At 43.9% G+C, this 26041-nt stretch overlaps 1 protein-coding gene across 2 annotated transcripts in view; it reads left to right on the top strand.

Moving 5' to 3' along the window:
• The window catches only part of RASGRF2 (Ras protein specific guanine nucleotide releasing factor 2), an 888178-nt gene that overhangs the window by 331654 nt on the left and 530483 nt on the right, over positions 1-26041 (top strand). For both annotated transcript variants that reach the window (XR_003852277.1, XM_029574148.1), the window contains exons 5-6: positions 393-646; positions 4695-4774. Coding sequence is in view for 1 of the 2 variants with exons in the window: in XM_029574148.1 (XP_029430008.1) it covers positions 393-646; positions 4695-4774 (334 nt within the window). In the remaining variant the exon portion in view is untranslated. The remainder of the gene's footprint in view (positions 1-392; positions 647-4694; positions 4775-26041) is intronic.

Raw genomic sequence — 26041 nt, 5'->3', positions numbered from 1 at the left:
AGAATAAAGCAGAGAAGAGCTACTCTGCTCCCTAATTCAGCTCCTCCCCTCCTGTCATTTCCCAGGGGCTGCTATAGTGGGAAAAAGGTTCCGCTATGACATATTGTCAAGAACCAGCTGGAAAAACTCCCTGGTAGTAACAATTACTGAAAGTTATAATGCTTATACTGTATGTTGTAAAGCAATGATGAGGGCAGTTACAGACCAATAAATCACTGAGAACATGTTAGTCACTGTTAAGACTGCACATCAAACATGAGCATAATTTTTTAAGTGGATAAATTTGTAATAGATGGAAAACCTTCCCATGACTATAATGCTGCACGTCTGATTATCGTTGTTCTGATCTGGACTGTTTATATCTGAATATCTTTTGGTTATTTTGTATTTAGGTTCAGAGCTTTATGAGAGGCTGGCTTTGTAGAAGAAAATGGAAGACAATTGTTCAAGATTATATTTGCTCCCCCCATGCGGAAAGCATGAGAAAGAGAAACCAGATTGTTTTTAATATGGTTGAGGCAGAATCTGAGTATGTTCATCAGCTCTATGTCCTTGTGAACTGTTTTCTGCGGCCTCTGAGAATGGCAGCAAGTTCCAAGAAGCCTCCTATCAATCATGATGATGTCAGCAGTGTGTTTCTCAACAGGTACTTGCTTTTTTTTTTTTTAACCTTGTGTAATTTCTTGCTAGTTTGAGTAGCATTTTTTTATTTATTAATTTCAATAATTGCAAAATAAATCCATTGCTTGTATAGAATTAGCAGAGGGAAGCCACAAAAAATAACAAAGAAATCAAGACATTTTTTAACATTATAAAGGTTACCCCTTGATATGAGGGGAAGAGAAAACAAGATCGCATATCCAAAGAAAAGAAGTAAGCAGACTTAGATTCATCAAACTATCACATGTGATAGGAAGAGAGGTGTTTTATGGTAATAGCACACATTGCAATAAACAGGTTATTTTAGTGCTTTGCATAGGTATTACTGCAAAGTGTGTTAACTTTTTTGCACCCACTGGGGAGAGAGAGAGAGAGAAAAAGAGCCTATCTATAAGAGCCTTGTAGTAGTTAGCTATTTATATCTCTACAGGAGGCCCACCTAGTAACTCGAGGTGAGGTTTAGGTAGTAGTGTAGGGGTTAGAGGCCACTTTGACATGCAGAGTGAGACGTATAAACAGAACAGTGCACTCTTGTGAAGATTTGATGTCTTTCGGAGAGAGGAAACTAACACAAAGATGAGATTTGTACATTGGTCACTCAGCCTAGCTTGATGTACTCTCTACCTGGGTAACACCAATGAAAAAGGTGTAGTTATTTTTGGCGTTAAAACTGTGCGATATAGCTTTGCACTTTGCAAAGACAGCCCATTTTTCCAAAAATCCCGCTCCCAACTCCTCTCCTTTTAGAAATTAGCATTGCACCATGAGTTATGGTGTTTTTCGCATGTGTTAAGGCATTTTTCACATGCGAAAATGCCAAAATGCGACTTGGAAAATAACCCCCTTAATCAGCAATTCTATATGCCTTACACTTGCTAACTAATACCATCGTTCCTTTTTAGGGAGTCTCATGATATTCTTCAGATCCAAAAAAACTTTAAGTTGTTCTAAAAGAGAGAAAACATACTTGGCAGAAAAAAAGAGTAAACATTTACAGAGGCAATGTATATAGAAATGGGCCCCCAGAGCCAGCGGGGTAGATTTTCAATTAAGGAGCAGACTGGGAAGGAACTTCCCTATCCCCCTAACTACACTTCTTACATTGTCCCCTCTCCTCTCTTCTCCTCCCCGACCCTTAATCCCTTCCTATTTAGGCAAATTTTTTTTGTTAAATTATTTATTGCTCCTTCGACCCCAGGCAGACCCTGCCCTCTGGCCTGCCCCTTTGAGACAACTTCGCCCTTCTGCAGGTACCAGGAGATATGCACATGGCTGGGCCTTTTCTAAAATGCGCAGGGTCCAGCCACGTGCTTATCCCCTAGTATTTATGTGCACTGGGCTTTGAAAATTTGTGCATAACCTTCTTGTTTCATCGCCAAGAAACGTTTTCTTCTTTCCTGTGTAGTTTTGGTCATTTTAGGATAGATCCATATTCTCTTCTTGAAAATTGAAACATTTAGACTATCTCAGAAATAGAGACCCCTGCCCAGATGCCACGTCATATTTTTTAAATGGAAGACAGAAAATCCAAGAGTAGAATTTTCAATGGAGTTGGTCTTCCACACTGGTGGTTCTGTGCCTAGAATACCTTCAAATACCTTTCCGAGGAAAGAGACAGCAGATTAATGGGGTCTTTAGGACCATCAGTTCAGAAAACTATAGAAAAAAAGAGACGTATTCTTACATATAGAAAATAGTAAAAAGAAAGTAAAACTGTATTTCATTAAGCTTGTACTGAAATTAGATATGGGCAGGACAATTTTCAAAAGCCATTTATATAGATTAAAAAAGCTATTTGAAAATTGCCTATCCTAAATGCAGGTAAATGTAAATGTACTTTAGTGCCTACTTTTACAGGCATTTCCCTGGAGCGGGGTTAAGCCAGGGGAGGCAACAACACGTCTAGTTTTATTGTTTCAAAACCACGCATGTTGTTTTGGCTGAAAAAGTACCCAAAGAAAGATCAGGTGCCAATCTCTGAATATTTTTTATTATCAGGCAATTGTCAAAGAGAACATATGTGCATACTTTCCCTTTGAGAGCTGGTGCAAAATCCATAGGGAAACATATCTGCAGATTTTGCACCTGCCCACGCAGTTTTGAAAATGGCCCCCACTATGGGCCTCATTTTCCAAAGCTATCGCAGGCTTGCGCTGTTAGCGCAAGCCTGCGATAGCTAGCGAAAGTAGCGCAGGTCTGCGCTACTGAAATCGGGGCGGAGTCGGCCCCGGAAGAGGAGGAGTCGGGGGCGTCACCGGGGTCGACTTCGCGAGGACAGCGCGCCACGCGAAAAGGTAAGGCCCTTTTCGCTCTCTATTTCACGCCCAATAACTACACCTTCTATGGTGTAGTTATTGGGCGCGATGCCAGCAGCGATCGCACCGCGGCGGTGCGATCGCTGCCGGACCGCCCCCCCGCTTCGGCCCCCGCCCCCCCGTTAGCGCGATTTTCTAAAGTATCGCAGGCCTGCGATACTTTAGAAAATGAGGCCCTATGTGGCCATATTAGAATGCAAAATGAGTGTTTCCAACCAGTATATCCTAATATACTTGAAAAGTGAAATATCTATGTATTCGCTTACAGTGTATGTTGCTGTTTCCTTTTGTGATACATGTGATTATTACCTGTGTAGGAAGCTGTCCTGGTTCTTGCTACGAATGAAAAAGAGGTGTTTGCCTACTGGTAGACATATTTCACAACGGTTACTTTTTTAAAATTCTGTTTATTCTACTGTCTTCATTTTGCCCATAATATTAAAAGGGGGGGGGGGGGGGGGACGGACGGACACTTTTAGTCCCTGCAGGCCTGCAAGGCAATTTTTAAAGGGAAATTCTAATAGAAATTTTGCTTTGAAAATCTTGCAGTGGACCGGTGCCATGGGGAATTCTTTATCCTGCCTACTTCTTTACTTCCTTTTATATAGCAGAACTGGATTTTAGAATGTAATCTTGTGTATCATGGAATGCAGAATATCACTTCGATAAAACAAAACGGTTTCATTTTTAAGGATTTATATTTCCTTTGATTTCTTGGGTTCCTATTATTGCAGTCTGTGAGTACTCAGGGGTTATTGGACTACAGAATCATGTACTCAGATTATGGATGAGGTTATGATTGAGATTTTATGGATGATTTGTAGAAATTAGTTTTTAAAGTTTCTTTCTACTTCTTCCTTGGAAGGTTGGACTCAATTTCTTTTTACATTCGGGTGGATTTTAAAAGCCCTGCTCGCCGGCGCGCCTATTTTGCATAGGCCGCCGGCGCGCGCAGAGCCCCGGAACGCACGTAGGTCCCGGGGTTTTCTGAAGGGGGCGTGTCGGGGGCGGGGCCGAACGACGCAGCGTTTTGGGGGCGGGATGCGGCGTTTTGGGGGCGGGCCTGGGGGCGTGGTTTCGGCCCGGGGCATTCCGGGGGCGTGGCCTCGCCCTCCGGAACCGCCCCCGGGTCGGGTCTCGGCGCGCCAGCAGCCCGCTGGCGCGCGTGGATTTAAATCTCCCTCCGGGAGGCATAAATCCATGGATAAAGGTAGGGGGGGTTTAGATAGGGCCGGGGGGGTGGGTTAGGTAGGGGAAGGGAGGGGAAGGTGAGGGGAGGGCGAAAGAAAGTTCCCTCCGAAGCTGCTCCGATTTCGGAGCGGCCTCAGAGGGAACGGAGGCAGGCTGCGCGGCTCGGCGCGCGCTGGCTGCCAAAATCGGCAGCCTTGCGCGCGCCGATCCAGGATTTTATAAGATACGCGCGGCTACACGTGTATCTTATAAAATCCAGCGTACTTTTGTTGGCGCCTGGTGCGCCAACAAAAGTACGCGATCGCGCTTTTTAAAAAAATCTACCCCATTTTGTTTTGCATAATTTGTTTTGGGTTCTAGCCTCCATTTGGAGATTTTGAACATTTGCCATATTTTCCTCTTGTTAGTTTTTCCCTATAATTATGACCAGTGGTTACTGACACAAAATGGGAAAGCTCCTTTAGTACATCTAAATCCAATTTAAAGAAGTATGATTGGAGTCTAACTCATCTTATTTTTTTTTTCCAGTGAAACTATAATGTTTCTTCATGAAATATTTCACCAGGGATTAAAAGCAAGAATAGCTAATTGGCCTACTCTCATTTTAGGTAAGTTCTATATTCTAGCAGTTTTTTATCCTCCATTCTCATAATTAGAAAAATATTGTGAATGTGTGTATATATCTATCTATCTACTAAACAAAAACAACTGTAGGCAATAATCCTAATTTAAATGTTCATATACACATAATGTGAAAACATGCAAAATAGAACTAATGCTATAATATATTAAAACTAAATATACTAATGATCAGTTATATAATGTTTATTCAGCTATCAAAGTGCAAAAATTCCCATAATGTAAAACAATTCTTTAGATTCAATACTAAAATAATAAGAGTCCATGTCATGTAGGAGAATCCATGACACTTGTGAGTCAGAAAATATTTTTCATGTTTAACTCAATTAAGTTCTCATTAAAGTGAATCTTGAAAATTCCGTTGTCTGTTACTTTGGTAAATAGGTCCTGTTCATTCCTCGACAAAGGACCTTCTTTTACCCTAGCAATGTCCTGGTCAGGAGAAAGAGATTACCTTGCAAAGATGACCTATTCAAACTCCAAATAACCATACTGAAAAATATATGCATATGTATCAGTCTATTCACTAAAGAACTCTGTAAAACATTATTATCTTCATAAAATTACTTACATAAGAACATAAGAAATTGCTATACTGGGTCAGACCAAGGGTCCAACAAGCCCCGCATCCTGTTTCCAACAATGGCCAACTAGGCTACAACAACTTGAAAAGTACCCAAACACTAAGAAGAACCCATACTACTGATTCCAGTAGTAGCAGAGGCCATTCCCTGAGACAACTTGATTATTAGCAGTTAATGGACTTCTCTTCCAAGAACTTATCCAAACATTTTTTAAACCCAGCTACACTAACTGCACTAACCATATCCTCTTGCATCAAATTCCAGAGCTTAATTGTGCATTGAGTGGAAAATAATTTTCTCCAATTAGTTTTAAATGTGCTATTACTTCTAACTTCATGGAGTGCCTCCTAGTATTTCTATTATATGAAAGTATAAATAACCGATTTACATCTACCCATTCTAGACCTCTCATGATTTTAAAGACCTCTATCATATCCCCCCTCAGCCATCTCTTCTCCAAGCTGAACAGCCCTAACTTCTTTAGCCTTTCCTCATAGGGGAGCTGTTCCATCCCCTTTATCATTTTGGTCATCCTTTTCTCTACCTTCTCCAGTGCAACCATATCTTTTTTGAGATGCTGTGACCAGAACTGTACACAGTACTCAAGGTGCAGTCTCATCATGGAGCGATACAGAGGCATTATGACATTTTCCATTTTATTCACCATTCCCTTCCTAATAATTCCTAACATTCTGTTTGCTTTTCTGATTGCTGCAGCACACTGAGCTGACGATTTCAATGTATTATCCACTATGATGCCTAGATCTTTTTCCTGGGTGGTAGCTCCTAATATGGAACCTAACATAGTGTAACTTCTGCATGGGTTATATTTCCCTATATGCAACACCTTGCACTTGTCCACATTAAATTTCATTTGCCATTTGGATGCCTAATATTCCAGTCTTGCAAGATCCTCTTACAATTTATTACAATCTGCTTGTGATTTAACTACTCTGAATAATTTTGTATCATCTGCAACTTTGAAAACCTCTCTCATTTTATTCCTTTCCAGATCATTTATAAATATATTGAAAAGCATCAGTCGAAGTACAGATCCCCGAGGCACTCCACTCACTGTTTACCCTTTTCCATTGAGAAAACTGACCATTTAATCCTACTCTCTGTTTCCTGTTTTTTAACCAGTTTGTAATCCAAGAAAGGACATCACCTCCTATCCCATGACTTTTTAGTTTTCTTAGAAGCCTCTCATGAGGGATTTTGACAAACACCTTCTGAAAATCCAAATACACTACATCTACTGGTTCACCTTTATCCACATGTTTATTAACCCATCATCTGACCTTTATTTTCGTATGCTCCCGAGTTCCGCTATATCCCTGTTAAATGTAACTGTATTTTTCGCTCAGTTAATGTATTACTCCCCTGTTAACTGTAAACCAATGTGATATGTTTTACGAATGTTGGTATATACAAGTACTAAATAAATAAATAAACAAACCCTTCAAAAAGATGAAGCAGATTTGTGAGGCAAGACTTCCCTTGGGTAAATCTATGTTGACTGTGTTCCATTAAACCATGTCTTTCTATATGCTCTGTGATTTTGATCTTTAGAATAGTTTCCACTGTCTTTCCTGGCATTGAAGTCAGGCTCACTGGTCTATAGCTTCCCAGATCACCCCTGGAGCCCTTTTTAAATATTGGGGTTACATTGGCCACCCTCCAGTCTTCAGGTACAATGGATGATTTTAAAGATAGATTACAAATTTTAACTAATAGATCTGAAATTTCATTTTTTAGTTCCTTCAGAACCCTGGGAAGCATGCCATCCAGTCCAGGTGATTTTCTACTCTTTAATTTGTCAATCTGACCTACTATATCTTCCAAGTTCACAGTGATTCGGTTCAGATCATCTAACTCATCACCCTTGGAAACCATCTCTGGAACTGGTATCTCTCCAACATCCTCATAAGTAAACACAGAAGCAAAGAATTCATGTAGTCTTTCTGCAATGGCCTTATCTTCCCTAAGAGCCCCTTTAACCCCTTGGTCATCTAACGGTCCAACCGACTCCCTCACAGGTTTCTTGCTTCTGATATATTTTTAAAAGTTTTTATTATGAGTTTTTGCCTCTACAGTCAACTTCATTTCAAATTATCTCATCTCCTGTTTTATTTTTTTTTTATCTAAAATAGCCTCTTTTACCTCACCTTTAAACCATGCCGGTAATCATTTTGCCTTCCTTCTACCTTTCTTAATGCGTGGAATATATCTGGACTGCGTGTTTAAGATAGTATTTTTAAAGAATATCCATGCCTGTTGAACCCTTTTAACCTTTGCAGCTGCACCTTTCAGTTTTTTCTAAATAATTTCCTCATTTTATCAAATTTTCCTTTTTGAAAATTTAGTGTTAGAACTGTAGATTTACTTATTGTCCCCCTTCCAGTGATTAGTTCAGATTTGATCATGTTATGATAACTATTGCAAGGGACCACATCACCGTTACGTCTTTCACCAAATCCTACGTTCTACTAAGAATTAATTCTAAAGTAGCTCCCTCTCTCGTTGGTTCCTGAACCAATTGGTCCATGAAGCAGTCGTCCAGGAACTTTGTCTCTAGCATGTCCTGGGATAATTGAAATCTCCCATTATTGCTGCACTGCCAAATTGGTTAGCTTCCCTGATTTTTTTTAGCATTTCATCATCTGTCTGACCATTTTGTCCAGGTGGACGGTAGTATATGCCTATCATTATACTCTTACCCAACACACATGGAATTTCTACCCATATAGATTCTACTGAGCATTTAGTCCCTTGTATGATCTTTATCCTGTTGGACTCTATACCCTCCCGGACATAAAGTGCCACACCCCCTCCAAGTTGATTCTCCCTATCATTGCGATATAATTTGTACCCTGATATAGCACTGTCCCATTGGTTATCTTCCTTCCACTACGTCTCTGAAATGCCAATTATGTCAATCTCATCATTTACTGCTATACACTCTAACTCTGCCATCTTACTTCTTAGACTTCTAGCATTGGCATACAGACATTTCGAAGTGTGTTTTTTGTTTGTATTAACAACCTGCTTTTCAGTTGTTAGGGATAATATGGAAATCTTTATCTCAGGTGATTTTTTACGTATAGGCACATGGACTACATTTGCTTTTATTGGAACCTCTCTGTTGGGATGCCCTAACTCTCCACTTTCGTTAGTATCCTTCAAGGATACATTCCTCTGAACCATGCATTGCTGAGTAACTCTCAGCTTTCCCCCTTGTTCTAGTTTAAAAGCTGCTCTATTTCCTTTTTAAAAGTAAGTGCCTGCAGCCTAGTTCCACTCTGGATAAGGTGGAGCCCATCCTTTCGGAAAAGTCTCCCCCTTCCCCCAAAGGTTTCCCAGTTCCTTACAAAACTGAATCCCTCTTCCCTGCACCATCGTGTTATCCACGCATTGAGACTCTGGAGTTCTGCCTGCCTCTGGGGATCTGCATGTGGAACAGGAAGTATTTCAAAGAATGCCACTCTGGAATCTCTGGATTTCAGCTTTTTACCTAAAATCTTAAATTTGGCTTCCAGAACCTCTCTCCCACATTTTCCTATTTCTTTGATGCCCACATGTACCACGACAGGTGGCTTCTCCCCAGCACTGTCTATAATCCTATCTAGGTGATGCATAAGGTTTGCCATCTTTGCACCAGGCAACCAAGTTACTGGGCGATCCTCATGCCGACCAGCCACCCAGCTATCTACATTTCTAATAATCAAATCACCAACTATGATGGCCAACCTAACCCTTCCCACCTGGGCAGTAATCCTGGGAGACTTGTCCTCAGTGCGAGAGGACAACACATCATCTGGAGAGCAGGTCCTTGCTACAGGATCACTTCCTTCCACAGCTTGGTGATGTTCTCCAACCAGGAGACCTTTCTGATCCAAGGCAGCACTGGGGCTGCCAGACTGAATTTGGTGCTTGGCTACTATGTCCCTGAAGGTCTCCTCAATGTACCTGTCTGTCTATGTCAGCTCCTCTAAGTCTGCCACTCTAGCCTCCAGAGATCGGACTCATTCCCTGAGAGCCAGGGGCTCTTCGTACCGGCTGCACACATACAATCTCTCACCGGTGGGTAAAAAATCATATATCTGACACTCAGTGCAAAAGACTGGAAAGCCTCCTTCTTGGTGCTGGGCTGCTGCCTTCATCGTAATTTTTTTGAGTTCCTAGTTAAGTTTAGGATACTAAGGGAGTTGGAATTAGAGTACTTTAAATTTACAGGTGTATTTACTAATTAATTTGCTAGTGTCCTACAAGAAAATGATTAAACTCTCAATAAGGGCTTGTGCAAAAGTAAGATTTAGATAAGAGCCTGATTGATTTTTAATAAGAAAGTGTCTCCTGCCTAAAAATCAAGGGTTGAGTAGGGGTGGGTGGGTGGGAAAGACAGACACTAGAATTAACTTCCCCTGGCTTGCTTATTATCTCAGACACACACAAACTCTAAAGAATATATCCCACTATTTTACCTTTCTCCAAACTTTTTTAAGTCAAAAGATTTCCCAAAGCTATACTTACCAGTCCTATTCAACCACCATTAAATTGATCTTTACTCAAAGATTTGAAGGGTAATGGTGCACGCTTCTGGTTCTCTTCTACTGCAAAGCGTGCAGGGCCCTCTGGAAGCTGGGGCTGTGGAGTTCAAACCCTGGATCGCTCACTGTGACCTCTGGAATCCTTTCCCAGGGGATGCTGGGAGCAGTATGCAGATGAGTGTTGTGTCCGTCGCTGTCCGATGTCTCTGCTCCGCCCACCTTACCTCGTTGCCGACTCCCTCCGGAGTTCATGGAAGGCTAGCTGCTGCGCCGTCTCCAGGCCGTCCTCCTCCGGCATCTCCGGACCGGCTCAACGCTGCAAGCCACCATGTTGACCAGATGCCTAAGGGCGCGTGCGCGCGTGGCCCGACTGATGTACCAGCGTTGGCACGAACCTCAGGGGCGTCCCCCTGAGATGACGTCATCAGCTCCAGATATTTAAGGTCTCAGTTTTCGCTAACAAGACGAGTTAGCAAGGGTTCGCTTCCTCCAGGTCGCTGTGGATGGGATTCGCTCTCCGCAAACCTAGCTACTCTGCCTCCTCGGACTTCACTAGAGGTTCCCGCTCCTCGAGGGCCTCACTCTTTCTTTTTCTTTTCAGGTCGCAGTCCGGAACCGGTACTCGCTCCTCGAGGGCCCATGTCCCGGACCAGCTCTTGAATACCACTTCTGCTAAGAAGTCATCGCAGCTTACAACATTAGTGAGTTTCCATCTATCTCTCGGAGCTTTCCCTGGGACCAGGAACTCGCTCCTCGAGGGCCTACTGCATCCCAACTCCTGAGCTGCTTCAAGAGATTATTGTGTGAGTGTTACCATCAAGGACTTGTTCCAGAACTCTGCATATACTGCCTACTCACTTTCTTAGTTTCTCTACAGCTCAGCCACATTGGGATCGCTGTTCCAGTACCCGAGGGACTACAGCCCAGCCGGGCACTTTCAGCTCACTACTGCCACCTCTGGTGGTTTAATATATTGTCTAATAATAATAATAGTGTGTCTGTCTCCTACACTAAGCCTGACCAGTGGTCCCTCTCGGGATCTCCCCCCAGGGCGTGGTCACCTGCCACTGCCACAACTACTCTGTTAATAACAGATTGCTATCTCTCAGCTTTAACAACAGAGCTTTAATAACAGATTGCTAACTCCATGGATCCGGCTTGACTCCAGGGTTTCGGCTTGACTCCAGGGTTTCAGTTAACTACATGGATCCAGCACAACTCAATGCTTTACAGACTATACCGGGCTTGGCCCAGCGCATTGCGGAACAACAGGACGCCTTGGAAAAACGTACTTCATCTTTTCATCAGCTACACACACAGAAGTTTCAAAGCACTGCTTCTAACCATGAAGGTCAGTTACAGGAGGTAACTTTAAAGACTGCTGTACTACTGGCGGCTCCGATCTGCTTCTCCGGAGAAATACAGAAGACCCGGGGCTTTTTAAACCAGTGCTGCATGCACTTTACCTTACAACCATCTTTATTTCCTACTGCTTTCTCCACTACCTACATCCTTTCTTATTTGGATAGTAGGGCCTTGTCTTGGGCATCTACCTTGTGGGAACACAAGGACCCTATTTTGCAGGACATAGAAGGATTTATGGACTTATTTAAATCCGTTTTCGATGACCCTGCTCAAACATCTGAAGCCGGTTCTGCTTTGGTGGAATTGAAGCAAGGCAACATATCATTACCTGAATTTGCCATAGAGTTTATAACTCTTGCGGCAGAACTCTGCTGGGACCCCAAATGTCTCAAGACTCTCTTTTGCAGAGGCCTGGATACCCGTTTAAAAGACGAGCTGGCTGCTCGCGAAACACCTGACTTGCTGGACGAATTAGTAGCCTTGGCCACTCGGATTGCTCACTGGCTCTGGGACAAGGGGAAGGAACTCCGGCCTAAGATGTTATCTGGGTTGAATCAGGCTAGCTCTATACCTGCACCTCGAAAGGTTCCAGTAATTTCTGCTGCTGATAAAGACGAACCGATGCAACTTGGTCATGGACATTTGACTTCTAAAGAGAGAAGATTTCGGAAGAAGCGCGGCCTTTGCATGTACTGTGGTCAGCCTGGCCATGACGTCTCTACATGCTCTGTTTGTCCGGGAAATGGATGGGCCTAAGTCCTGCAGGAGGACTGTTCTTAGGCCTTAGCGCGTCCTCTCCTCCACTTTCTCTCCTAGTCTCCTTGACCTACGGACCGATATCATTTCAGACTCCTGCCCTGGTGGACTCAGGAGCAGGAGGCAACTTTATTATCAGAAGTCTAGTGGAATACTTGAAGATTCCCCTCATCAAATTGAAAGATCCACTACTGTTATCTTCCATTCATGGAGAACCCTTACCAGGTAACGTGACTTGCGAAACCGGACCAGTTACTCTTTGCACTGGAGCGCTTCATACGGAATCAATCTCCTTCTTTGTACTGGAAAAGGCTATACATCCTGTCATCCTGGAGTTACCCTGGCTGCAAGTGCACCAACCCCAATTTAACTGGGCCTCCCTGGATCTTTCCCACTGGGGCCCAGAATGCCATGGGAGATGCCGTAAGGAGATATCGCCTGTTTGCATGCCAACTACTCCAGTGATGCCAGGACTACTGCCCCAATACACATCCTTTGGGGATGTATTTCCAAAGAGGCGGCTGATATTCTTCCTCCACATAGGTCTTATGATTGTGCCATAAGACTGAAGCCCAATACTGAGCCACCGAAATGATGGGTGTATCCTCTCTCAGCTCTTGAGAATAAAGCTATGTTGGAATACATTGAAGAAAATTTCCAGAAGGGCTTTATTCGACCATCTAAGTCGCCAGCTGGCGCAGGCTTTTTCTTCGTGGGGAAGAAGGACGGTACCTTACGACCATGTATCGATTACCGAGGTCTAAATGAGATCACGATCAAAGACCGGCCATCCAGTGCCCCTACCATGTGACAGGGGCCGGCCAATGGCACGGATACCCTGTCACATGGTAAGGGCAAAGGGCCATCGGCGCCATCTTTATGAGTGGCAGGCGACAGCCCGAGAACGGGAGATCGCTCCCGGGACCACCACTAGAGCACCAGGTAATTTAAGAATGTTTTGGGGGGATCGGGAGGGTGGGAGAAGCTAAGGGGTAATCTTTAAAGGGTCGGGTGGGTTTTTTTTTAATCGGGCCATTGGCGCCATTTTTGAGTGACAGCCAAAATGGTGCCGATGGCCCGAGAGTGGGAGATCGGTCCCCGCGCCCCCACTGGACCACCAGGTACTCGTAAAAAGTTTTGGGGGGGTGGGGGAAGGTAAGGGGTCAATTTTAAAGGGTCGGGCCTCACTAAAAAAAAATTAACGATGTGAATTGGAACCGATTCCGATTCACATCTCCAGCGATCAGATTTTTTTCTCCCTCCAGCCGAACCCGATCGTTAAGACGATCGGGCACACGATTCACATCTCTACTATATACGTATGTATGTACAATATATATATATATTTATTTATTTAGTATTTTTCTATACCGAACTTCATGGTTAAATACCATATCAGATCGGTTTACATCGAACGGGGGATAGAGAACTTGTAACAAAACGGAACAGTAAATTATAATCAGAAGGAGAGCAAAAAGTTACATTAAACAAGGACTATAAACTTGGAGGCTTTACAGCTTGAAGTAAATAGAATAAAAGGCCCGATATATATACACACATTTTACTTTGTTTTTTTCATCAGGAAAATATATCCATGGTTGATAAAGAATGCATTTCAGATGTCCAAGTTTTAGCTGAAAAATTTCAAAGTATATAACAGTCTGCCTCATGTATTCTGTACACAGGTTATACAGAAATGTCTTAATGTTTTGTAAAATTGTGTTTAGAAACTACACAATTATACTACTACTGCATTGTAAACCAAGATAAGACAATTTGTTTAACCTGTGGGCAGGGGGGTGGTTGCCACTGTATATTATGAGGCTACACTTCTTTAGTGCCAGGTGCTGCATCTGCCCCAAATTTTCTCACCAGTGTATAATTATCCAACAGGGCTAAGACCTTCATGTATGTCTGCTCCAACCTAACACATACATACATTCATTTATATTCCTTCTGAATAAATGATGGTTGGAAACCAATAAACTGCAAAAAGATTCCAGAACTGCATCAAGTTCTCAGTCTTCAGTGCAAAAATGCTCAGTGGTCTCCTTTATAAAAAATACCCATGAGATAACACTTCAATCATCTACAACAATTTATAACAAGGTTTGAATATTATGCACACACATACATATATGTAATATGTGTGTGTGTGTATATATATGATATGTGAGTTTGATCCCTGGACCTTTAGATAATCGAGGGATTAAAGGGGCACTTAGAGAAGATGAGGCCATCGTGGGAAAATTTAAACAATTTCTTTGCTTCGGTTTTTACTGAAGAGGATGTTTGGGAGATACCTGTTCCGGAGAAGGATTTCATGGGTAATGATTCAGATGGACTGAACCAAATCACGGTGAACCTAGAAGATGTGGCAGGCCCGCCTGAGAAACTGAAAAGTAGTAAATCACCTGGACCCCAGGGTTCTGAAGGAACTAAAAAATGAAATTTCAGATCTATTAGTAAAAATTTGTAACCTATCACTAAAATCATCCATTGTACCTGAAGACTGGAGGGTGACTAATGTAACCCCAATATTTAAAAAAGGCTCCGGGGGTGATCTGGGAAACTACGAACCAGTTAACCTGACTTCAATGCCAGGAAAAATAGTGGAAAGTGTTCTAAATATCAAAATCACAGAACATATAGAAAGACATGGTTTAATGGAACAAAGTCAGCAAGTCTTGCCTCACAAATCTGCTGCATTTTTTGAAGGGGTGAATAAACATGTGGATAAAGGTGCACCAGTAGATGTGGTGTATTTGAATTTTCAGAAGATGTTTGACAAAGTCCCTCATGAGAGACTTCTAAGAAAACTAAAATGTCATGGGATAGGAGGCGATGTCCTTTTGTGGATTGCAAACTGGTTAAAAAGAAACAGAGAGTATGTGTTGCCGTTCTGGCTGCTGTGTGGCCTCCCCTCTACCAGAAGACCCTGGTGAGCCTGGCTGCAAACTACCAGCACGTCCTTCGTCCCTGGCCTCTGCCTGTCCTACAGCCTTCGTGCCACCTGAGGACCTCTGTGAGCTCTCAACTTTGGCTGGCCAAGCTCTTCTGTCCTGCCCGAACCTCACCCAGGCTCCTGCCCTACTTAATCCTGCCTCTCCCATGCCTCAAAGTTTCGGCATTGAGTCATTCTTGGCTCCCTGCTCTAGCCATCTCTGCCTTGCAGCTTTCTTAAGCTATTCCCAGATTTGTCTCATAGCCTGTGGGCCTTCGGAACTCAGCTTGCTTTTGTCTTGCCTTATGGCAATCTGGCCTTCTATTCCAAGTCTTGCTATGTGGCCTGCAGGCCTTCTGACCTTCCTTGCCTTGTGGCATACTCTAGGCCTCTCTGTTTCCTGACTCCTGGCCTAGCCCTGAGACTCCCAGGCTTCTTCTATGATGCTAGTCCTCCCTCTTTTTCCTGACTTGGCCTAGATCTGAGACTCCCTTGGTCTCTCCCTTTCTCTAGGCTTCTCTCTGCCTTGCCCCTCGGGGCCTTTCTTGCCTATGTCATTTTCAGACTTTCTTGTTCCATGTTCTGTATAGTCCTTGTTCTGGTTTGTTCTGTCTCGTCCTAGTCCCTGTTTCCAGAGCCCCACTTCCCAGCTTACCTGAATTCAGATCCTGTCTGTTCCAGTGTTCCAATTCCACATATACCTACATTCACTCCACTCTTACCTGCATCCAGATACAGTCTGTTCTTACTGTTCCAGTCCATGTTTACCTGCACTCAGATCTTTATGTTCCAGCGTTCCAATTTCACATATAGCTGCAGTCACTCTATTCTTACCTGCACCCAGATCCAGTCTGTTCCTGTGGTTACCTGCACTCTGCTTCAGAGCTCCATACCAGCCAGCACCTTGCTGTAGAGCTCCATTCTATCCTCACCAGACCTCCCATGCCTAGCCTCCAGCCTTGCTCTCTGTGCCAATCCAGGAGGTGGTGTCTACAACATCCCCTCTACAGCTGCCCTTCACAATAGTAGGATTAAAAGATCTGTATTCACAGTGGAAAAAGTTAAACAGTGGAGTGCCTCATGGATATGTACTTGGACCAGTGCTTTTTAATATATTTATAAATGATCTGGAAAGGGATATGATGATTGAGGTTTTCAAATTTGCAGATGACAAAAAATTATACAGAGTCATTAAATCACAAATGGGAGATAGATTATGTGATGCTTTTCATGGAGTAATCGTGACTTTGCTTGCTCCGTGTCTCTCCCTGCCTCATCGCTCATCATCTTCAAACTCGAGGACCATAGAACCAGACCAACTTGCCTACCTAACATTGCTGGTGTTGACTGAATGCAACGGCATGTCTTTGCCTCACAAATCTGCTTCAATTTTTTGAAGGAGTTAATAAACATGTGGATATAGTATACTTGGATTTTCAGAAGGCATTTGACAAAGTTCCTCATGAGAGGCTTCTAGGAAAAGTAAAAAGTCATGGGATAGGTGGCGATGTCCTTTCATGGATTGCAAACTGGCTAAAAGACAGGAAACAGAGAGTAGGATTAAATGGACAATTTTCTCAGTGGAAGGGAGTGGACAGTGGAGTGCCTCAGGGATCTGTATTGGGACCCTTACTTTTCAATATATTTATAAATGATCTGGAAAGAAATACGACGAGTGAGATAATCAAATTTGCAGATAACACAAAATTGGTCAGAATAGTTAAATCACAAGCAGATTGTGATAAATTGCAGGAAGACCTTGTGAGACTGGAAAATTGGGCATCCAAATGGCAGATGAAATTTAATGTGGATAAGTGCAAGGTGATGCATATAGGGAAAAATAACCCATGCTATAATTATACAATGTTGGGTTCCATATTAGGTGCTACAACCCAAGAAAGAGATCTAGGTGTCATAGTGGATAACACATTGAAATCGTCAGTACAGTGTGCTGCGGCAGTCAAAAAAGCACACAGAATGTTGGGAATTATTAGAAAGGGAATTGTGAATAAAACGGAAAATGTCATAATGCCTCTGTATCGCTCCATGGTGAGACCGCACCTTGAATACTGTCTACAATTCTGGTCGCCGCATCTCAAAAAAGATATAATTGTGATGGAGAAGGTACAGAGAAGGGCTACCAAAATGATAAGGGGAATGGAACAACTTCCCTACGAGGAAAGACTAAAGAGGTTAGGACTTTTCAGCTTGGAGAAGAGACGGCTGAGGGGGATAAGATAGAGGTGTTTAAAATCATGAGAGGTCTAGAACGGGTAGATGTGAATCAGTTATTTACTCTTTCGGATAGTAGAAAGACTAGGGGGCACTCCATGAAGTTAGCATGGGGCACATTTAAAACTAATCGGAGAAAGTTCTTTTTTACTCAAAGCACCATTAAACTCTGGAATTTGTTACCAGAGGATGTGGTCAGTGCAGTTAGTATAGCTGTGTTTAAAAAAGGATTGGATAAGTTCTTGGAGGAGAAGTCCATTACCTGCTATTAAGTTCACTTAGAGAATAGCCACCTGACATTAGCAATGGTAAAATGGAATAGACTTAGTTTTTGGGTTCTTGCCAGGTTCTTATGGCCTGGATTGGCCACTTTTGGAAACAGGATGCTGGGCTTGATGGACCCTTGGTCTGACCCAGTATGGCATTTTCTTATGTTCTTATGAGAAACTGTGACTTAAGACAAGCAAGATGGCAACCGCATCTCCCCACTTTGCTGACAACAATTTACCAAACGCAACAACACAAGAGCTTCAAGTAGTGGTTGTCACAGCCTTAAACCCCGAACTGCAAAAAATATCAGCAAAACTGGATGAGGTGACGCAGCGTATGCAAGCATATGAATCATGGATGGGTGATATGGAGCAGAGGATCTCAGATAATCACGACGCTGTAATAGCATCAGAAAAGGAGCTGGAAAAAACAGTAGCAGAGCTGCAAAAACATGAAAAGTGCCTGGAGGAACTCAAAAATTGTTCTCACCACAACAGTCTTCGGTTTGTCGACCTGCCAGAGGCCCTTAAAGACATGGAGTTACCGTCTTTTTTGGAAACATGGCTGACGACAAAGTTGGGCCTGGATGGCTCCCAAGGCCCCCTACACGTTGAGTGAGCCCATAGACTAGGGGTGCGGAGAGAACAATCGGACCACCCGCGTGTGGTCATTGCTAAAATACTGGACTTTTCCCATAAAACTGCAGTATTGAATGCATTACGATATCTAAAAAAGCTCCTATACAAGAATAAAATGGTACCAGTCTTCCAAGATTACTCAGTCAAGCTCACCACCCTTCGACGCGCCTTCTCTCCAGCGTACGCTCAACTTCATAAAATTGGCCTAAGGTTTGCCTTACTATACCCAGCCGAGCTGCACATTCACCTCCCAGACAGAGTGCGGTGGATCCAGTTGGCAGAGGAAGCAATACAGATAGCAACAAAGTTGGAATATTCACAAGCAGCAAACTCTAATCGTTGAAAGGTGCATCACTGAAGCAGTGGAAACATACCAAGCTACAAGACTTATGTTTTTCTCGCATCTTCATTACAGAACTGACTCATCTAATGCAAGTACTGTGGGTAGGATAGGGGTGCACAGTCGAACCCGGTTTACCTCACCCAGGATAAGTGAGTTTTGAACTAACATATCAGCACACTAGTTAAGATTACACAGAAGTTAAATCTATCGGCATCCTGCTCATCTTTTTTACCCATTAATCAAAACTTAGATATCTTACCAGGCTTTTGGTTTTGGTACTCTCAGGGGATTACACAAATACAACATATAATCTCACAAGAAGGTGTTGTGCTACCTTTTGCCACTTTGCAAACACGATTTAATATACAAGCTTCAGAGTATTTTAGCTATCTGCAGCTATGTCACTATATCCAAACTCTGAACCTTCTAGATTTAAATCAAAGGGTTCTGTCTAAGCTAGAAGATTTCTTTCAAAGTGAACATAGGAAGGTATCCCTCTCCCAAATTCATAAAGCGCTATGCAGAATAGACTCCAATAACTGGATACATATCCTTGTGGATAGTTGGCAAAAGGAAAGCAATCTTACGTTAACTGATAAAACATTACGTTTAAATTTCAAGTTATTAAAGCAAGTATCCTCGAATAGCTACATCAGAGAAATGCAATTTCGATTCTTGCACAGAGTCTTTTTCTCTCAAGAGTTAGCCTTTAAAGCCCAACTTACTACATCGGAGCTATGTCAGAAATGTAACCTAGCTAAAGGTTCTTTTTTTCATGCTTTTTGGACCTGTCTGATAATCTTACATTTCTGGCAAAAAGTGGTCTCCTTCCTTAATTCATTACTGAATAGCTCGATCCCCTTAACACCTGAGTGTATATTGTTTATGACAGGTCTCTCTACTTATCTCAGGAAAAAAGAGGATCAGCTACTAACCTATAAATTTTTGTTCCAAGGGAAATGATCCAGTTTAATAACATGGAGGGAGGAAGCCCCTCCATCATACTGGCAATGGAGGAATGCGATCCACCAAATGTTATATATGGAGTCCTTAGCAGCTAAGACGTCTTTCATCTTAAAAATTAGATTCTTAAAGACATGGGAACCATATCTGAGTAGGTTGTCTGGAAGGGCAAGAATCTCAGTGAAGCATTATGTAATTAGGTGATGTCTTGTAGAACTGGGAGGGATGTGGGAGAGCGGGGAGGATTGGGGAGGATAGTGAGCTATGCGGGATGGGAAGTCGGGAGTACAAGGAACAGACTCTCGACTGGAAATGACATATAATTGATTGTATCTGTAACCATACGGGTAGCTCACCTGGAAGAGGGATAAAGGAGACCTTATTCTTTGTTAAACTACATTGTTTCTTTTGTAATGTATTGTACTGAAAGTTCTCTTAATAAATATATTAAACATAAATCACAAACAGATTGTGATAAAATGCAGGAAGACCTTATGAGGCAGGAAGATTGGGTGTTCATATGGGAGATAAAATATAATGAGGACAAGGTGATGCATATAGGGAAAAATAACCCATACTTTAGTTACATGGTTAGGTTCCATATTAAGCGTTATCACCCAGGAAAATTATCTCGGCATCATAGTTGATATTACATTGAACATGCCGTCAGTTTGCTGTGACAGTGAATAAAGCAAACAGAATGTTAGGAATTATTAGAAAGGGAATGGCGAATAAAACGGAGGATGCCATAATTGCTCCAAGGTGAGACCGCACCTTGAATAATGTGTGCAATTTTTGTCGCCATTTTGCAATAAGATATAGTTGCACTGGAGAAAGTACAGAGAAGAGCGACAAAAGTGATAAAGGACATGGAGCGGCTCCCCTATGAGGAAAGGCTAAAGAGGTTAGGGCTGTTCATCTTGGAGAAGAGATAGCTGAGGGGGAATATGATAGAGGTCTACAAAATTAATGTAAATCGGTTATTTACTCTTTCAGATAATACAAGGACTAGGGGGCACTCCATGAAGTTAGAAAGTTGCACATTTAAAACAAATTGCAGAAAATTCTTTTTCACTCAATTCACAATTAAGCTCTTGAATTCATAGCCAGAGGATGTGGTTAAGGCAGTTAGTGTAGCTGGGTTTAAAATAGGTTTGGATACATTTCTGGAGGAGAAGTCCATAAACTGCTGTTAATCAATAGGGAATAGCTACTGCTTGTTGCTGGCATTAGTAGCATGGGATTTAATGTTTGGGTACTTGCCAGGTGTTAGGCGCCCTGGCTGCAGATCCGCGCAGCCAGTTCCCCTCACCTCGGGGGCCAGAAGGCCCGCTCCTGCCCCATTCGTAGCTGACCTTCGCCCCGACGCCGACCTCAGTGGGTGCGGCCTGCTTCCGGTTCCCTGAGTCTCCTGAAGCCACCGCCACTGTCCAAGGTCCCCCCAGGCACACGTGTGCGCTGTTTTCTTCTATTTAAAGGTCCAGCGGCAGGGAAGTCCCCGCGGCCCAGAGTGATGATGTCAAGCAAGGCAGGTATAAATACCCTGCCTTGCCATCTCTCCCTCACCTCAGCAACAGGTCCTGTTCCCTTGTGTGAGTTGTACTACGTTCCTGCTCCAGTCCTTTCAAGTTCCTTGACCTGTGTTCCTGCTCCTCTCCATACCCTGCTTCCGCCCCTGTTTTCTTTCCAGCTCCTTGTCCCCTTGGCTTGCTCTTCTGGTTCCTGACTTGGCTCGTCTCTGGATTTTGCTTCGTCTGCTGCCCGTCCTGACCTCTGCCTGCCTACCATTTCTTCGCCTTGCCACCTGACCCGACTTCTGGCCCATCCTTGGATTCTCTTGTCCACTGCCGGCTCTGATCACTGGTACGTCTGACTTCGCTTCTGCTTCTGCCTTCGTTGGATTGTCTTCACCAGGAGACCCCCTCCTAAGTCCTGCTGGCCCCGGTACCCAAGGGCTCAACCTGCGGGAAATGTGGGCTGGTATAGGTGAAGATCCAGTTGGATCTCCACTTTGCCTGCATCAGCCTCCTGACAATGAGGGCCTATATGGGACTCCCCCTATAAGTGGTGCCAACTTCGTCTTGACTCAGGGGTCCACTCTACCTGTAACACCAGGTACTTGTGACTTGGATTGGCCACTGTTGGAGACAGGATACTGCGCTTGATGGACCCTTGATCTGATCCAGTATGGTATATCTTATGTTCTTATGCACGCATGTGTTAACTCACACTGTTGAAAATTACCCTCTAAGTACAGATGTGAAGCAAGGATACATTGTCCTACCCACCTTTCATTTTACTGGCATTCTTTCCTTTATACAGTATAAAACAATTAGAAACACACAAAAAGCAAAACAGTACCAGTTACCATTTGCAAAACTGATCATTCCACAGCACACTGATACAGCATTTGCTCTATTATTATTGAAAGACTGTATTTGGATAGACTCAAAGTGTGTAAATATATTTAGCCCCAAACAGAAATTTATTTTATGAACATTAAGAGGTGAATTTTAAAAGCCTGATCCGTGCATTAATTCGGAGATGCGCGAAGAAGTTGGGCTCGCTTGCGCTGAGCGGATTTTAAAAGCTGCCTAGATACGTGAATATTTCCCTCAGCGTGCACATCTCAAAAGCTTTCAAAAAGGGGTGTGGTATTGGCGTGTTCTGGGCAGGGCATAGGCATTTGGGGGCGTGAATCTGAAATCTGCGTGTAAATACTGACACGACTCTGTGTGAGTCGAGGCCCCTGCCACCTAACTTAACTTCTACCTTGGATGTTGTGTAAATTAAAATTTCAAGAAAACTAGGCATATCTGTGGGGTTTAAAGGGTCGGGGCTAATGGGGGTGGGGTGGGGAAGTGAAGGCAATCAAAACAGGTGGGAGGTGGAGGACCTATCAACTGGGAAAACTGGGGATGAACTGAGAATGGCATTGGCACATGTTCCTTTTAAATCCCTGATTTATGCAGTAGAAGCGGGATTTGCATGCACATGTGTGTACCCACTTAAAATTTGGTGCACATGTGCAATTGGCCAGGCTATTTTATAGGGATGTGAATCGTGTCCTCGATCGTCTTAACGATCGATTTCGGCTGGGAGGGGGAGGGAATCGTATTGTTGCCGTTTGGGGGGGGTAAAATATCGTGAAAAATCGTTAAAAATCGTGAAAAATCGAAAAACCGGCACATTAAAACCCCCTAAAACCCACCCCCGACCCTTTAAATTAAATCCCCCACCCTCCCGAACCCCCCCCCAAATAACTTAAATAACCTGCGGGTCCAGCGGCGGTCCGGAACGGCAGCGGTCCGGAACGGGCTCCTGCTCTGAATCTTGTCGTCTTCAGCCGGCGCCATTTTCCAAAATGGCGCCGAAAAATGGCGGCGGCCATAGACGAAAAAGATTGGATGGCAGGAGGTCCTTCCGGACCCCCGCTGGACTTTTGGCAAGTCTCGTGGGGGTCAGGAGGCCCCCCACAAGCTGGCCAAAAGTTCCTGGAGGTCCAGCGGGGGTCAGGGAGCGATTTCCCGCCGCGAATCGTTTTCGTACGGAAAATGGCGCCGGCAGGAGATCGACTGCAGGAGGTCGTTCAGCGAGGCGCCGGAACCCTCGCTGAACGACCTCCTGCAGTCGATCTCCTGCCGGCGCCATTTTCCGTACGAAAACGATTCGCGGCGGGAAATCACTCCCTGACCCCCGCTGGACCTCCAGGAACTTTTGGCCAGCTTGTGGGGGGCCTCCTGACCCCCACGAGACTTGCCAAAAGTCCAGCGGGGGTCCGGAAGGACCTCCTGCCGTCCAATCTTTTTCGTCTATGGCCGCCGCCATTTTTCGGCGCCATTTTGGAAAATGGCGCCGGCTGAAGACGACAAGATTCAGAGCAGGAGCCCGTTCCGGACCGCTGCCGTTCCGGACCGCCGCTGGACCCGCAGGTTATTTAAGTTATTTGGGGGGGGGTTCGGGAGGGTGGGGGATTTAATTTAAAGGGTCGGGGGTGGGTTTTAGGGGGTTTTAGTGTGCCGGCTCACGATTCTAACGATTTATAACGATAAATCGTTAGAATCTGTATTGTATTGTGTTCCATAACGGTTTAAGACGATATTAAAATTATCGGACGATAATTTTAATCGTCCTAAAACGATTCACATCCCTACTATTTTATAACATGCACATATATACTATAAATGGGCACATATGTGTGCACGCATGCTGGTTTGAAAGTTACTGATCCTGCTTTCTTAGGCTAGATTCATCAAAATATCACATGTGATAGGAAGAGGGGCATCTTTTTTGGTAATAGCCTATTTGCATGCACATGTGTGTACCCACTTAAAATTTGGTACACATGTGCAATTGACCAGCCTGTTTTATAACATGCACACATTTATTTATTTATTTATTTACTTAAAAATGTTTGTATACCGCTTTTGCAATCGGGAGATTAATCAAAAAGTTTAACAAAAATAAAACATACATAATCTAGAGATAAAAACAAAAATTTAACAATAAAAACCAAATACGGTAATATAAAACATAGTTCAAAAAACATAAAATAAACAAAGATACAAGAATGCTAAACATAGTGCCTTCTAAAATATGTAATATGAGAGGAGAGTAGTTAAAGATGGATGGGTGTCAGTTGATTAATAGGGAAGAGAAAAACTTGGTCATGGTTGGGTGCTGATCAAGGAGTTAAATATACTATAAATGGACACATATGTGTGCATGGATGCTGGTTTGAGAGAAAGAGAGAGAGACAAACTAGCTATAAAGCCCATCTAGTACTTAGCTATTTATGCTACTATAAGAGGCCCACCTAGTAACTCGAGGTGAGGTTTAGGTAGTAGTGTAGGGGTTAGGATCCACTTTGACATGCAGAGTGAGACGTACAAACAGAACAATGCACTCTTATGAAGATTTGATGTCTTTTGGAGTGTGGAAACTCACACAACGATGAGATTTGTACAATGTTCTCTCAACCTAGCTTGATATTACCCAGGTAGAGAGTCCATCAAGCTAGGTTGAGAGAACATTGTACAAATCTCATCATTGTGTGAGTTTCCTCACTCTGAAAGACATCAAATCTTCACAAGAGTGCACTGTTCTGTTCGTATGTCTCACTCTGCATGTCAAAGTGGCCCCTAATAGGGATGTGAATCGTTTTAGGACGATTAAAATTATCGTCCGATAATTTTAATATCGTCTTAAACCGTTATGGAACACAATACAATACAGATTCTAACGATTTATCGTTATAAATCGTTAGAATCGTGAGCCGGCACACTAAAACCCCCTAAAACCCACCCCCGACCCTTTAAATTAAATCCCCCACCCTCTCGAACCCCCCCCCAAATAACTTAAATAACCTGCGGGTCCAGCGGCGGTCCGGAACGGCAGCGGTCCGGAACGGGCTCCTGCTCTGAATCTTGTCGTCTTCAGCCGGCGCCATTTTCCAAAATGGCGCCGAAAAATGGCGGCGGCCATAGACGAAAAAGATTGGACGGCAGGAGGTCCTTCCGGACCCCCGCTGGACTTTTGGCAAGTCTCGTGGGGGTCAGGAGGCCCCCCACAAGCTGGCCAAAAGTTCCTGGAGGTCCAGCGGGGGTCAGGGAGCGATTTCCCGCCGCGAATCGTTTTCGTACGGAAAATGGCGCCGGCCATACGCGTATGGCCGGCGCCATTTTCCGTACGGAAAATGGCGCCGGCAGGAGATCGACTGCAGGAGGTCGTTCAGCGAGGGTTCCGGCGCCTCGCTGAACGACCTCCTGCAGTCGATCTCCTGCCGGCGCCATTTTCCGTACGAAAACGATTCGCGGCGGGAAATCGCTCCCTGACCCCCGCTGGACCTCCAGGAACTTTTGGCCAGCTTGTGGGGGGCCTCCTGACCCCCACGAGACTTGCCAAAAGTCCAGCGGGGGTCCGGAAGGACCTCCTGCCGTCCAATCTTTTTCGTCTATGGCCGCCGCCATTTTTCGGCGCCATTTTGGAAAATGGCGCCGGCTGAAGACGACAAGATTCAGAGCAGGAGCCCGTTCCAGACCGCTGCCGTTCCGGACCGCCGCTGGACCCGCAGGTTATTTAAGTTATTTGGGGGGGGGGTTCGGGAGGGTGGGGGATTTAATTTAAAGGGTCGGGGGTGGGTTTTAGGGGGTTTTAATGTGCCGGTTTTTCGATTTTTCGATTTTTCACGATTTTTAACGATTTTTCACGATATTTTACCCCCCCAAACGGCAACAATACGATTCCCTCCCCCTCCCAGCCGAAATCGATCGTTAAGACGATCGAGGACACGATTCACATCCCTAGCCCCTAACCCCTACAATACAACCTAAACCTCACCTCGAGTTACTAGGTGGGCCTCCTATAGTAACATAAATAGCTGCTTACTAGAGTGCCACCCCCCAGAAGTGTGCTCTCTCTCTCCCCCCCCTCCTAAAAATGCCCAAAATAGAATTTGCAAAAAAAATTGCAATTTACGTTATGGCTTTGCACTTTGTGAAGCCAGCCCACTTTTACAAAAACCCCACCCCTGACTCCATCCTAATCCCTCCCCTTTTAAAAATTAGCATTGCACCATGCACTATGGTGCTT

This window comes from Rhinatrema bivittatum, chromosome 1 (genome assembly GCF_901001135.1).
Source record: "Rhinatrema bivittatum chromosome 1, aRhiBiv1.1, whole genome shotgun sequence".
Classification (NCBI taxonomy): Eukaryota; Metazoa; Chordata; class Amphibia; order Gymnophiona; family Rhinatrematidae; genus Rhinatrema; species Rhinatrema bivittatum.
This window is presented reverse-complemented; position numbering and strand designations above follow the sequence as displayed.